A 16176-nucleotide genomic window follows, 5' to 3' on the forward strand; every position below is an offset into this window, starting at 1 on the left:
ATTATGTCAACACTGCATCAGTGCATTGGCAGAAAGATAAAAAGCACTGGGACCAAGGAAATACAAGCACTCGCTCTCCTCTGTGCCCTCCTCCGTGTCTTTTTCTTTGTCTTAATGCCCCTCTTGCCTAGGTTATTCAGTTTTTGTTAATAAAACTCAAATCATGATATTGGTAATTGGAGTCTGAAGCTCCTTGCCGTTTTAGAGAGCAAGGGTTAGCTCAGCTTTATACATTACACAGCCTGTGATCCGTACTTTCATAATGGGTATGTGGACACTCGTGTGTTGCAGGCTGCAGCTCTCCAAAATTAGGCTTAGGTAGTTTTAATGAGACAGTTGAACTTTTTTGCATTGATCGCATTTGAGTGATCATCGATTGGAAGTCAAATCATGAACACGTTGGAAAAAATGAAAAGCTCTGTGGCGATAATGAGACAGCGTATATGGATGCTCGGGGGGGGAGAAGCAAACCAGCAGCAACAGCTGGCGCATGAAACGTTATTCACGTGTCGGGGCGGGTCGTCCTTACTAACTGGTTGCTTATGGGTGTGGGGGTTTAGGCCCATTGACAGCTGAAATCCTGGCCGAGCCTCTCTTGGCGTGACGTCTCTGGTGGACACTCCACGTGAACCAACACAGGCTACAGTTTAGGACAGAGTCCCCCCACCATGGAAGTGTCCTGTAGTTAAACGATGTCTCTTTTGCACACAAGGACAGGATACATTGTGGCTTATTCTGATGGTTATATAACCTTTGGGGGGAGAATATACATTTCACGTGAAAAAGAAAAGCAAAACGTTTTTTCTTCTATGACTTTATCATCTAAATAATAAAGAAAACTACATTTCACCGCATTCCTAAATATCTAAAACATTAACAATTAACATAAACAACTATTCTAAACACACCCATTCAACTACAGTACAGTTCGTCTGCTCTAATAAGCTGTTCGTGCAGGTCACTACTTTCTCTTCACTTTTGCTCTCACCAGAAAGCATGGCAGCGTATTAAAGGGGTTTTATTTTGGAAGTTTGGCCCGGCAGTCATTCTCCCTAGCTGCCCCCTCTGTGGTGGTGGTCAACAGAGCAGAGTGGATTGCTGGCGGATGAGGGCGCTTGATCGCTACGCGAGACACACTGCCCACTTTCTCTGTTTAAGCGACGTAGCGTGTTTCTACCCCTCCAAGTGGTCTAGACGATGAGCAGCAAATAAGGCAAAAACCCCACCAGGAAAGCACGCGTCCGATCCTGAGATTGAGTGATATGTAAAAGTCGTCCCTGTGAGGACTGAGTCGGGCCGAGCAATCTGCAGTGAAGAAGCAGGACTTGTAACCCGTTAGTGCTTGCGCTGGCCATCAGATGAGCAACTTCTGAAAAGTAAATCTGCGCCGTGCTTGCAGTTTTCAGCTCCACGCTTCGGATGAAGTAAGTTAGTTTATGTTTTTAAAGAGTGAAATGCGTTGTTTGTGCCCATAAATCTCCACGTTTTAAGCATGTTATGCACGTCTCGAGGCTTAGCTTAAATGCAGCACTTCTTTCTTTTACGCAAAAAAAGAAAAAGAAAATCTTTCCAACCCATCTCAAACTCGTTTGTTCTTCTGGTGCGCACTTTTAAGAGCTTACAGCAGAATCAACAACGAATGGGATATTTTTTTTCCTGTGCTGCAAATTGGCGTTGCAAGAGAAATTTGGAGAGCTTGGGATGGGATGCCAGCCATAGCTGGATGTGACGGATGTATACTTTTCTATTGTTACCCGTTAAGTCCCGTTAATTACAGCTCCGGGGTGTTTGTACAGTACAGTCCCGCTGTGTTAAACAGCATGCTGATAAATATCGAAACCTCAGTGGAGAAATACAAACATCTGGAATGAGACAGAAGCGCGGTTTCTTTAAAAAGTGATCAAGCTATTCTAAAATGCTCAGAAGGTGGTTGTTTTCTTTGGTGTCTTTGCATGCATCAAATTCAGAATTGAGTGATTATGATATCTGTACAGTTATATCTGTTATTGTAGACGCAAGACATTAGGACAGTGGTTCTGCGCAGGCTTCATTGGTGGGCATGTGGGTGGTGGGGGTGGCACACCTGGGGGAAAACGTGGAGTGAATTATATGACTTAAAGGGGGAATAAACAAAAGGAAGAGCTGATGCTGCGATTCTTAACTTTTTAGTTCATCTGAAATTAAGCTGGGATCTTTTTTTTATTGTTAATGATTGTGGAGTGTGAGCTTTCTTTGGCTTCTAAAGTTTGAGAAGTACTGCATGACGAGTACAAATATTATGATTTTCTCTAGAAATTGGCAGTTTTCTTTTTAAATATTTTCTCTTTTATCCCACCAATATTGAGCTGTGATTTACCTAAACTGCTCAGTTGGATTCAACACCATCCAAAGACACTCAATATCATATGAAACCAGTACAATAATATTAAGAGGAACTGCAAACATTCATGTAATCAAGCTTCTTACTGACTAAATGACTTCACTGTTTACAATATATTAAGAAATGGTAATTGATTTAGCCTCGCACTAATAGGTTAACCGAGTTTATATCATTCCAGAAAAATGACCACCATCCACACACCTGCCAAAAGAGGAGTCTGGGACTTTGTTTTTCCTCCTTATTGCGTTTTTATTAACAGCACATGCATTTACCAGTTTCGCAAGCTTCTAATCTCAGTTTGTTTCCTCTTCATCAGTGAACACTTGACCGTTTTACGAACTACAGGAGAACAATGTTTCTCATTTTGCAGTTTTGATTAGGACGCACACTGCACTCTGATGAGATACACAGAAGGCAGAGTTCCAGCTCTGCTTCTTCTTATTCATCACCCAAAATTTGTGGCCATCTGCACTTTGAGCAGTCCAGGTTGTGTGTTTTTGGTGTGTTTTGTGCCTTTTATTTTCTAGAAGAACCATATTTACTTTCACTTCAGAATCTCATAAATCCATTTGTGCAGTTGCTTGAAAACAGTATTTTACTTTAAAGTTTTACCCATAATCGATTCTCTGTATAAATACAGATATAAAAAAATCATCGGCAGTGTCTCTTAAACATCACATCAATTTTTATAGACGCATAACTTGCTAATATTCATCCTAATGTAGCTAAAGCATCTTCAGTTGGATGCTTTATTTGATCACTTCTGCATTAATGCAGAGAAAAGCAATGATGAGACATGTGGTGAGAAGCTGTGTAACTACAGCAATTACACACCAGCCCCTACTGTGCAGCTGAAAAGAAATTTCAAAACATGAGGCGAGTAGTTTTAAGAGACATTACAGCCATCAGTTTGTGTCTCGCTGTCGTCACACACAACATTAAGTACAGCTGTTATGTTCCAAAACCTCTGACAGCTCAACAGCACTCTGGAAACCATTACATTTTGCACACATCCGTGTACACCTGGGCTTCAGTCATGGTTTTCAGAATGTGCTTGTGTGTGTCTGACATACAGAGAGAAACAGGAGATTTAGACCAAAAGGGAAAGGTACATGTTGCACAGATATAATTAGTCCAAATAACAGAGCTGGAAGGGGTTAGACAGGATAGAGACTTGATTCCTTCAAATTAGATTGAACTCCAAAACCTCAACCACTGAATTTGAACTATTCAGTAAATCACAATAAATCATTAAAGCCTAATGGCACAGTTAATTTTCCAGTTCTGATTCATTTTTTTAAAAACTGTCTCTGAAATGGCCAAATTTGACTAGTAGCAGCTTTACCACCGTCAGGCACCTGTAAAAGATGAAAAACCTGATTTTAAAACATAAAACATTTAATAGTCGATAGCTTTAGACAAACCGCTGTATGTCCGCGTGCGCACAAACACAACTGGAAATTTTGTAAAGCAATTTGACTCTGCTGGACTCGTGCTTGTGCTCATTACTTTTGTCATTCTCTCTCTGACATGCATGCTTGATTTTATTTATACACATATGCATGCATATGCACACAGACACCCACTCTTTCCCTTGCTGGTCTCCCACACACATAGACATGAGCGGGGTTTGCAGATGTGTGACCTGATCTGCTTCCAGCAGAGACTTTTCTCATGCCAATGTGCTGACTCTGAGTTTTCCGCACTCTCTTATGAAATAAGAGTAGGGGACGTTAGAACCATCCAGCAGCCATATTTATATAGGGAAGTGGACACACAAACATATATGTACATAGGTTAAAAATGACATATATATTTATATGTGCGCAGCTTCTTCACAAATATACTGATTTCCAGACAAATGTATGTAAATACATCCAGCAGCACAAGGCTTATTAAGAGGAGCTGGTTGCTGCTGTATTCAGGTCCTTACTCTTGTCTGATTGGCTCTGCCGAGGTAGACTCTCACTCACTACCTGGTGTAATGTGCAGACTCATGTGGAAGTGTTACATTTACTAAAATGTTGAGGCTGGGGTTGAAGTTAAGGAAAAATGTTTGCATGCTATCTAGAGATATAACAATTCTGAACCCGAGACTGAAATTGCACTGCAATCATCCACAATAATGCATTGTGGTTCCATTTTCCTACACCGTGATGCTCCTGTGGAGTTGTTATACCTGGTTAAATTATCCTAGTTTGGTGAAAGCTGTAATGTTTAAAGATTTTTCAGGCCCTAAGTGAACTGGAAATATCTCAAAACAGCATAGTTTAGTTGTTTTCTTTTCTTTTTTGTTTTCATGATGATGATTGTCAAGCGATCAGGCCTGTGGTAAAAATAATTTTTTCCACCATAATCATTTTGTGTTGTTCCACCCCTCTAAAGAAAACCCCGAAGCTTTGGCACAGAAACTGACGTATGATTTTGGAGAAGTACACTCCTGCTGATGCGTATTACAGGAACCAGTAGTGGGCAAACGCACCACACAGTCATTGTTTGAATAGATTTCATTAAAATGACTATAATTTCTGCCACAACATTTTCCAAATAATGTTTATTTATTGTCCTTCAGTCACAAAGTATAGCTAAACCATGTTGAGACACAGTGACACGCTCCATGAAACCATAAATAATAGGCCTGTTGGGTTGCTGGTGAGAAAAAAAATCACGGCTCCATAACATTATATTCCACATTTTTCTTGGTTGTTTATGTTTACTTTGTCTTGTTTTGAAGACGATGTAGATGTCTGGCATCTGGCATCTAAATTATATTTGTTTTAAAGCTTCCCAGAGTGATGATTTTTACTGACATGCTATCATTATTTCATGATTAAAACTGTATGCAGTTAAAGATGCCCTGTAGACGTTTTTCTTCCACAAAAATTCCGTTGTTTACATCACAGATTTTTAAGATTGATTGTATTTTTCTGCTCAGGGGACATCAGAATCCAATTGCAAAAATAAAATTATGCATAATTTACTGCATGCCTGTGCATCCTGGGGCAGGATACAAACGAGTATCAGATCCACTCTTTAAATCACAGTGCTCAAAAACTTTGATACTTTTTAATGTCTCAAGCAATTGTTATAAATATTTTGTAGCATTTAGCAGAGTAGCTATGATTTTAAAATTCCACTTTTGTTGTGGAAATGTGAAAATGTTAATTCATTTGCATTCTGTCAAAGTTGAATCACATCAGGCCATTTAGAGCTTTTAAACATTAGTTTTTCTTTAATGCCCCACGAAATAATAAAACACTGAAGTGGGGAAAATGAAAAATGCAGGTCAAATTGCCCAAAGCCTCTCCCCCCCCCCCCCCGTCTGTTAGTGAATAAAATAATCTTCCTTCTTTTCTTCGTAATCCAAAATCCAAATGTTTCATGATGGCCTTGAAAACTTTACAGCATAATTTCTTTCTTGTAATGACCAAATGCTAAATCTCATTTCAAATTTCCTGTTGTATTATATGTGGACATGAGCACAGACTGTTTTGCTGACTTCTGTGTTGTATTGCGAATGTCATTAACGTGAAACCAAACTAAGCGGGCCTCTTGGGGTTATTAAGATTTAAGTTTACCGGGGTGCTGGTTTTGTCCGATAAATTAACACTCTGTCGTCTTACCCAAATAAATTTGGACATTTATGTCTGCAAAGGAGCTTGAGGAGTGCTAGTATGATAAAGACAAAACGTTAGGGCACAGTAGTCCAAAAAACAATGTCATTACTATTACGTTGCCCATCTTCTATATACAGTCTATGGTTTGGATGTAGAGTCTTTAAAAAGAAAGTATGTTTTTTTTCCATTTTAATACAAAAACAAGTTATTGTGGACACTGAAGATAAAAGAAAAAAATTATTTTGGAATGACTTGCTTTTACTCCCCTGCCCTAAGACACAATTCAAAAACACAACAGTGCACATAAGTAAATTTAGAGTATGAAATTAGTGTCTATAGAAAATATTTACTGACTGCAGAATGTCAGAGCGCCGACTACACAGTCTTTCTGTTCTTTGCTTTCTCTCTAAAAGAACCTCAAACTAAACTCTAGCTTGCAACATTGCTCTGCGAGTGTTTGTGTACATGTTGTCCTTCTTCAGTTATAGAAGGGACTAACAGAAACGATGTGCCCTTTCACCCCCTAACCTTTTTTTCTTTGGCTTCTGCCTCCCCTGTCAGCTTCTTTAGAACAAACAGATGATTATAGTAGATTTAAGGAAACATAGGAGAGGCATGGTGCTGGCAGAGGGGTGCCAAGTCAAGGTGTGCATCTGTGTGCCTTAGTATGTGTGATGTGTTCATGTTGTATGCACGCGTGTGTGTGTGTGTGTGTGTGTGTGTGTGTGTATGCTTTAGGGCAGAGGTAGTGGGTGGAGGGTTGAGGACGCAGGCCTTAAATGTTTACCAAGGGACCCCAAGAGGCCTGGGTTTAGCCTCCCTCTCTTCTGATTGGCTTAGACAACTCTTCCTGTCAGCCTGTGAGTTTGTAATTGGGTGAGAGAGGAAGAAAAACGGGGGACAGGCTTGCACAAGATGGAAAAGAAGCACCAGCCTTGCCAGGATGTCCACAGATGCTTCCAGATGTGAAAGGGTGAGACTAATGTACGGATTAACATCAGGACATATTTTGGGGTAAAGGGGCCATTTGACCCACCTTTGCTCCAATTTAGTAGTTTTACTGGAAGAATGTTAAAGAAGTAAAAAAAAAAATATGCTAAAAAGAAGTGCAATGAACTTAACTTTTCCAAGGGGGAAAAAAACAAACAAACAAGCAAAAAAAAAAAAAAAAAATCTTATCTGAAAGTGTTTATCGGACGGGTTAATAATTGTTCAACAGAACGGAAGCCAAAAATATGAAATTCATTTGAGAAAATTTAAGTAAGTCTGCATGAGCTTGCCTCTTGACAGTTCTCTGCCATGAATTCTTGCACTGTGTAACTTGGCTTTATATGACCTCTGGACCCTTGGAATTCATCAGCACAAATATGACTGACTGCTTACAGTGGACCTGTCTGTTGCCACATTCATTAAAAAATTTGCTACATGTGACGAACCAGAGTTGCAAAATTATGTTGATTCTTGTTTTTTTTGTCCATGTTGCAATGTTTAGTTTTTTTGTTGTTTTTTTTCCGTTTGTTCTTGCTTTAGTTGTGCTTCGTGCTTCAGATTTACTGACATGGATTAAGTCTATCCTTGGACTAAAAGCCTGAAATGAAAACCTTTTCTTTTGTCAAACTGAGATGTTGTTTTTCCTTAAATCTAGACTCTTTGTTTTAATGTGTAATAAATCTAAGTCAAATCAAGTAAATGGATGACTAGTGTGGTAAATATGGGCTAGTGAGCTGGATCCAGACATTTTCTTGTTGCTAGGGTTTTTTAAGATACCAGACTTTTCCAGTCTTGAACAGTTCCTGTAACCTGTGGGATCTACAAGATAAGATAAGACAAGATTACATAAGATAATGTGGAAGATAAGATAAAATGAGATAAGCTTGGATTCAGGAATCTTAAGATACTTGGACCACATAATTTAGGCAAATGTATCCTGTGGGGATGGGGTTGTTTGCTGCCCAGTAAAGTCGTGGAGCCACAGCTGTAAATAGCCAAGGGTGCGGACTGAAAATTTGGCCTATATTTAGAGGTTGTCTCTAACACTGACTTATTGAGCGTTTTGTGAATTAGCTGCCATCATATTTTCAAATAAATAAACTACTAAAATATATGTTTTATGAAGATGGCAGGAGAGGCGGTTTGTGTTAGAACTTTTGTTGGGAAATGCAGTTTCTACAAGTTAAGCCTCAACAGCTTTTTCTTTTAAGGATATTTTGCCCTTTTTGTGTCATACATTAAAATTGCCATTAATTGCCATACAGGGTTTCATAATTAGATCCAAAGTGCCAAAGTCAAACTACTTGTTGGTTTCTATCTAAAATATTTTGGTCTTGAAAAGCCAGTTTGCTGGGTTTGACATCCTTGGGGGTTTACACACATAAACCCCACCATTCATTCTGTTACATCGTTTCTAGATAACTACTTTTTGCTTACCCATCAGAAACCTACCCTACAGAAAATGCTAATAACTCTAATTTAGCAAAGATCTATAATTCCCAGCTGATACAAAAGGAACATGGTTTTCCCAGAAAGTTGGTTCTGTTCAAGCGGATGTGACATTCTCCCACTGCAAATCACAGAATCAAGTTTCTGGAATTTCCTTACCTGGATGATTAAGCATGGATCGGAACATGATTTTATTCACTCAAGTGGCGACAGCTATTCCAAACAAATGCTAATTTTGCTTTTTATTTGTTGGAAGTTTTAACTTCACATCTGTTTCCACTAATAACTTTAAATGTAATAGTGCATCAGTTTTTCAATACTGACACATTTATTGTTAATAAACCAAAGAAACATGGAGCTAAGTAATGTTTTAAAAACTTGCCCTGGCGCTAATAACAGGCTTTCAGGAGCATATATCTGTCTAATGATGTAATCGACTGTGAAACGAATGGATTTAACCATCTAAACGGTCAGAAGGTAGAGTGTACGTCATGGACAAGTTATTTCAAGTAGCTGTAACTAATAGAACTGTTACTGAGATCTTTTCTGAAATGATAAAAAATGTTTTCTTTTAGAGTTCACACAAAGCGAAACAACACACGTAAACCCCACCATTCATGTTTTCAGCTTTGAAATGCCGTAGCTGCAAACTCCCGTGATAATTCCTTACATCCTGTCCAGTGTTTGGTTTCATTGTACACCAACTGAAAATAAATAGCGGTCACAAATTGTGCTCACAGGCCAGAGAGAAAAAGATGGCGTTAGTGGGGGAAGGAGGCTAGTTCACATGGGAGTGTCACCATGGAGTTCAGCTGATAATTATAATCACAGTGTCTCTGTCCTCTCTTATTCTGTCCTCTGTCTCTCCACAGCATCATGGCTCTCTCACTCTCCTCTAATCTCCTGATTCTTCTCATTCTTTCCTCCCTGGATTGGCTGCCCTCTCCAGGATCTACATTTCTCACAGACTGGAACAACACGACATCATCAGGTAAGTTACTGGTGTTCTTACAGCTTTGTGTCACAACCAGTTAGAGGGAGAAATAACATGTGAGAAAAAAAAACCTAATTCTTCTCTCTTTCTATGTTCACCTCATTAAATATTAACAAGTGTGTTTTGCGTGCAGCATGTTGTTGACACTTGTTATCACGTCTTTTGTCAGACATCAGTTGCAGAATGCTGTTTGTTCAGATTCATGTGGAAAGGTTCACTGTTGAGCAAACGCTGCATTTTCCTGATCTGGCTTGTCAGGCAGGATAGTGATCAATAGACTCGGGGTAAATATATGACTGGGGCTGCTCTGTCAAAGTCCAGGGACAGGATGATGCAGGATGTTCAGCCAGCTAACCCAGGTGCCACTGATCTATCTGAAATAATTAGGTGAAAGAATACTGCAGATGAGGGAATGAGTTGATTTTTGCCATAATTTACCTTTTAAAACCAAAAACTTGCAAACAACCACAAATTTATAATCTTTATAATCTCTTCTGCTATTTGCACATTCTTTACTGTAAATTCCTAAGTTAATTTGTAAATTTTGTAGTGACCTGTAAATTGTAAATATTGTAAAACTTTTTTTCTGTCATTTAATGGTCGGGCATTGTACAGCTACAAGCATTTCACCCCCATGTCATACTGTGTATGGTTGTGTGTGTGTGACAAATAAAATTTGAATTTGAAAATAAGTGTGAAATAATGAATTAACATTTTAGCCTAATGATAGAAACAACTACAACTAAGGTAAAAGTGTCAAACCTGAAAAATAAAAATGGTGCTTATTCTGCAACAAACAGGTTTGAGAAATTCCTAGCAACCCCAAAAAAGTGATCAGTCGAAGGTGGTCAAGAGGAAAATCTCTTGTGCGGCAGTGTCTGCATTCCTGGATGTATTTTATGAGGATTACTTCTAGAAGACGGATAAGAAGGCATTTTCTTTTTTTTTTATTGCAGATGGACCTGGTTCAGCTTGGATAAAACAGAATTGACTCTTGTTCAAGCAATGAATCAGTACATTGTGGATTTAAGGCATCTATTGGGAATATAGTTGTGCACATTTGGATGAAAAGACTTTATTTCCATCCAAATTAATTGGCTGTAGTTTATTATGGTAAGGATTGTAGTCCAAAAAGACTGAGTTAGCAGCTTAACCATCAGGAGGCAGCTTAATTCTGTCTTAATCTGTTGATCCAGAGAAAGGCCTATAATTGAAATCAGATGCTCGATACATTTGCATACATTTAATGACGCTTAAAGCGTGCAAACCAGTTATATTTTGGCAAGGTAGTGTGCTCTGAGTATATTCTTAGGTGCATCTGTTCATTGCCATTAAAAGGTGAGCCAGACAGCATGAGTCAGTGACCTGAGATCTCCAGGCCATCTCTGGGCAGCCTGCTGGCTGCTGCAGCACCTGTTGCCAGAATGGTAAGCATGCATATTACCTGGAGAAACATTAGTGGAATTTAAACTGTTTGATTTTGGCCCTGCACTTGCACGTGCACGTATTACATGCAAACTATTTATCATTACCTTAGATTTGCATTAGTAAAATCTCTCTCTGTACTTGGATTGCCTTTGAAAAAGAGCACCTAAGCATCGCAGCACATCATGTCTGCATGATTATGGAAGGTATGGCATGCCTTATATGCTATTTTAAGTTATTAATAGTGCAGTTGACAGCATTGGACAATTTATTTCCCTCTCGTTTTTACAGTGCTTTTGATGTAGGTGACATTTAATAGTGTGCAGTGTTTTCCTGCTTTTAGAATGCAAACTCAGATTACTGTAAGCAGAGAGTACAAAGAACCTGCAGATCATTATGTTCAAGAAAACACAGCTTGATTGACTTATTTATCAGTACACAATTTTATTGATTGAGTAACCAATAAATGGAATCAAGCAGTAGTTTTAGTTTTGTAATTTTGCCATATCTTTGGTATTCTTAAACAGGGAAATAGCTTGCCAATTTACTAAGACACTTCATCTTCCTTTGTATGGGTTTAATGAGAAACAGATGGAAAAATACCACTGGAATCCACCGAAGAATGCCAACTCATCGTGTTTTCTCCGGTCAAATTAAGATCAAGTCCACACTAGTGCGTCTTTTCTATTTTTTTTTTACATTTGCTGTTATGCAATCTGCAGCAATCTGAAACACAGTGGCAATAAATTAACGTTTCACCATCTTTTATCTAGCTAAAGTTCTTCTCTTTCCCTCATTTAAAGTTTTTTTTCCTATAAAAATAATTGATTCCTACCTTAAAATGTCTTAGAAGTAACTTTCCACCTTTGACTTCTTTAGTGTGCGCAGGTCAGGCCCCCTCCGACGCTCTGTTCACTGCTCTAAAACTACTTTATATTTAATTATGGCAAGTTGCAATTCAGTCATACACGTTCAGGATGGTACACAGGCTCTCTAGGTTGATTTTTATAGACAGGAATAAGTGGAATCAAGTTTGAAAGTTCAAGTGCTGAACATATTGTTATTTCTCTTCCAGATGCCAGTACTGGTGCAAAAGAAACCGTTCTTTCTCAGATTTTTGTTGTAAATCAGTCCATCTTCTTTGCCTCGGGCCTGAATTGTTGTTTATAGTTGAGGTTCATGTTACGGGTTATAATTTCTACGCCTTCCCGTTATTGTTTTCATATATTTTCTGATGTGGCAGGAGGACGCGAGGAAGCAGGGAAAATTACGTAGTTCAGGTATTAAATTTGGTGTAGCTGAGACTAATGTCTGAGGATACGTTTTGAGCTCTGTGTCTTTGCCCTTGGGCCTTTTGACGTTGTTAACAAAGTGGATCAAATATCTTTATCTCTGTCACTTTTACAGTACCATTCTGATAAGCTCTCAGGAAAAACTGCTGATAACCAGGTGATGTCAAAACCATCGAACATTCTGTTTGGTTCACCTCAAATGTTGAAATGGTTCCCAGTGGCCACTGTGGTAGTTCAGTCCTGGTCTTCCTCAACAACCGTTAAAACATCTGTAAACACAAAGCAGCCTGTGATAGCATGAGCAAACACATGCAGCCTGTGCCTTTCCCAAGCTCACCACTGCACAACTTCCAATCTGGACAGCTGCTCTTCTCACTACGACTTAAATGGAAAATGCTTTGCATGGGCTTTTTTATATACCTAAAAAATAACGTTACAGTAAGAATGCAGTCTTGTGCATTATGTGAGCCACCCTCAGCATTATGCTTTTGGAGTTGTTTAAAATCACTTTGTTGCTCCGCTTATGGACTTAAAAGAGTCTTCCTGGAATTCTGTGTCTGCAGCATATTTATGTCTGTTGTTAGGCGAGCCACAGAACAAGCCAAGAGTAGACATTTGGAGATGCTCCTATGTAGTTAAAGGCTTACCATAGTGATTATAGGCTGTGTTAGTCATTTCATTCTATCTATCCTTGCTCACATATACACTCTCACACACACACTTTCCTTTTTCTTTTATTGTCTTCCACAACCTTCCTTCCTTGATTGTCTGTGTGGCTCAAAAGGACCTCACTCCTTAAGCACATAGATTGATTCTGTTCAACAGGGCCGTGTTCCTTACCACAGAGGTGGTAGCTAGTGGTAACCGTGCAGAGGTTTGGTCCATCTGGCTTGTACACACAATCCACAGTTACATCTGCTTCAACGACAAGCGGTGGGTGTGAGCTTCAAAGTTGGGGCCTTGTGTGGGTAATGGTGCCTGAAGTTAAACACAAAGTTGGAAGAGCAGAAGAGAGACATGCATATTGTAGATAGCAGAAGCTGAGGGGAATTCATGGTTGGGAAAGTGCTGTGTGATAGAACCAATGCTGCAAAGAAGACTAATTTAACATTTTGCATGCAGGAAATATGCCCTGATTTTCATATCTGTACATTGAATAGGAAAGTGTCATAAGCTGCAGGATTGATGGAGGAATACCAGAGGATAGATTAAAAAACATTTTCACACATCAGCAACAGTCCTGGACAGTTGTCTGCATTTCCTGGCAGAGAGACAAGAATTCAAATACCTGGCTCTGACAGCTTGGACATTAAAATGTCTTTTCTCTGCCATGTCCAGAGTTCAAGGTCCATGTGGTCTGATTAAGCGCATGTGACACTAGAGCAGGTAAATCCGATGCATGCGCAGCAAATGAGCAGTTGCCATCTGACCCGACTCTTTGCACTCACTACCCAGGCAAGCACGCTTTCCTACACTGGAGTGCTGCCAGTGGCGAGAATGCATCTCATGCGGTGTATCTATCGCTACACTCGCATACATAACTGCAGTCGCTGTGCCTCGTTCTCTAATGTGATTGGAAATGGTCTTACTTTGCGCACTAAATACGTTTACACGACAAATTGTTGATTCACAAGAATCAGAAGAGCTGTTTTGAAATTGTGCTCATTATATGGAGTCTTCATACTGCAAATAAAAGACTGTGAGAGTTGTGGAAGTGGGAAGGTTGCTTTAAGACAGAAAGCTTCCAATTAAAGAAAAAAACTAAGTGTTTCTTCGGGGGAGATAATAATTAAGAAGAAAAATGACAGCTATGGTGTGTTCACACCAAATGCAAAGCCAAGTTTCACTTTGCATTACTCACATACAAATACAGTAGATGGAATTTTTTTTTGGAAAACCACAAATATTCATCACACAGTAGGAGTGAAACTGTTACCAGGCGTACTGTTTCATTCACTTTCATTCTCCAAGCCCTCTCAGGTTTTCCCTATTTTTAAAGAGACATTGAATCGTCTCTTTTAAGATTTTTTCGCAGATTTTTCCTCTGTCTATGTCCACCTGGTGCAAATTTGTGATTTTGATTAGACTTTACGTGTTGCTGCGTGAAAACATCTCTTTATGTCTGATGTCAACAGCTCATGACATTTGGAATTCGATTCAAGCAGCAAAAGTTTGGACATAAAAACTTAAGAAGCTGCAGGATGTCTAAAAAAAAACGATAAAAACGTCTATGTTTCATTTTACGCTATCGTTTGTTTCGTGGTGTCGCAAAATAAACTGTTTACGGCAACATTTTTTCATCGTTTTGATGGTCACTGTAGTGGTTATATTAATTTCTTCTTTCTCTTATATTTTATATAACCACACTACGGATGGACAAGCGCCTGTTTTTATGCCTTGTGGTTAGCAACAACGACGGTAACAGCATCGCGTGTCCGCTTGTTTATGTTCCACATAAACCTTTCACAATAAAGCTCAAGATCCTGTTGAGACTTTTCAAAATAAACTGAATCACGTGAAAGAGCAGATTATTTACGGATGAGAAGCAAAAAAGAGCCGCCAGGTGCTAAAAAATAAACCGTAGACTCAAACGTTAGAGCAGGCTTTTCCCCGCAGTAATAAATACTCACAAAGAAAACGGCGGCCTTTACCACTTATGTCTAAAAATGTATAGTTTCATGCATCTGTTAAAACACTGGACTCCAGCTACATGACGCGCAGCTGGAAACACTTCCCGCAAGACGAGCTGCCCGAGATTCCCAGAATTTACAGAAAATGTTACATTTTTGTGATTTATATCGTTATCGGACGATAGAATTCTTATATCGGGATATGAGATTTTGCTCATATCGCACAGCCCTAGTCCCAGATGCAAAGAACTGTAAGGAAAGCCTTAAATAAAGTTTGCTAACAATCGTGAATATAGCAGAAAACATAAATAAAAACCTATAAGCTAATTGAATACCAGCTAACCTAGAAATTATGTCTGTATTTCACCTCCCTACAGTGTTGATGTATCACACTGTAATAGAAATTTGATTTGTCCCATATGAGAATCTCTGACACCCTCCAGTACAAAGTCCAAAGAACAAAATTAGGAGCGAGAACAACACTTGTTCTTTACTTGAACGTGGACATAATATGACATAACTAAGCTAAATCTGTGAGCTGTAATGGCATTAGAGAAGATTAACATCATTAGTCACTGTGACTACAATAAGCTGACTGGGTCATTACGCGGCTAAACACACCGGGCTGTGTCTCTGGGACTTCAAAGCTATGAACATTGTCATGAGGATCAGATGAATCGAGAACTTGACATCCAGTCAAGCTTCAAACGAGAAGAAGCACCATTGCATGTCCTGTTGTGTTACTGAGCGGAGAGGCAGGATGTATTCAAGGAACAGAACAATGGCATATTTTTTGTCGCTTATTGTTTTCAAGGTGTAAGTTTAGTGCATATGCATTTGTGTGTGTCCGTGCACTTGAGTATGGAACTGCATGTGCAAGCTGGGAGTTATTTATATCACCTATTTACATTCCGTTGTTTGTATCCTGTTGCAATCGCTCACCTTTCTCCCGCTCTCTTCTGGCCTGCTTCTCGCTCTTACTGGCTCTGTCAAGTGTTGCACCATGTCCTAAGTCACTATGTAACCTTCACCATTAAGCCCAGTTTGGGGCTTGTAATTTTCATTGCCTGTTTTATTTGAAGATGACGAAGATGTATGAGAGTATTATGAATATGAAATAAATTTCTTCTAGACTTTGTCCCCAAATTTTTCTCTCTGATTCTTTCTTTTCCTCGTCATCCAAGACATGTTCCCATGGAAAAAAAAATTACGTTGTGTGCTGCACACAGTTATACTTCTACCGTGTGTGCGCCTGTGTATGTGTGCGTGTGTCTTTGGGCTCTGGTGCAGGGATATAATGTAGGACTTGGCATGTGCAGACTGACAGGCACTTTTACTCTTAGCACAGTGTCAGCATGTGCTGCCAACTTCTCCATCTGGATAACAGAAATACACACAA

At 39.2% G+C, this 16176-nt stretch overlaps 1 protein-coding gene across 3 annotated transcripts in view; it reads left to right on the forward strand.

Moving 5' to 3' along the window:
* Positions 1-987: 987 nt before the first annotated feature.
* ghra (growth hormone receptor a) overlaps positions 988-16176 on the forward strand; it is a 32029-nt gene continuing 16840 nt past the window's right edge. Inside the window, exons 1-2 of one of the 3 annotated variants that reach the window (XM_084945498.1) lie at positions 988-1424; positions 9309-9427. In XM_084945498.1, the coding sequence (XP_084801624.1) occupies positions 1420-1424; positions 9309-9427 (124 nt within the window). In that variant the 5' untranslated portion in view covers positions 988-1419. Of the gene's footprint in view, positions 1425-6756; positions 6982-9308; positions 9428-16176 lie in introns of those variants that run through there. The other 2 variants (XM_084945496.1, XM_084945497.1) reach the window with 2 other exon arrangements.

Source organism: Perissodus microlepis, chromosome 12 (genome assembly GCF_051167445.1).
Source record: "Perissodus microlepis isolate ML-2025 ecotype Zambia chromosome 12, ASM5116744v1, whole genome shotgun sequence".
NCBI lineage: Eukaryota > Metazoa > Chordata > Actinopteri > Cichliformes > Cichlidae > Perissodus > Perissodus microlepis.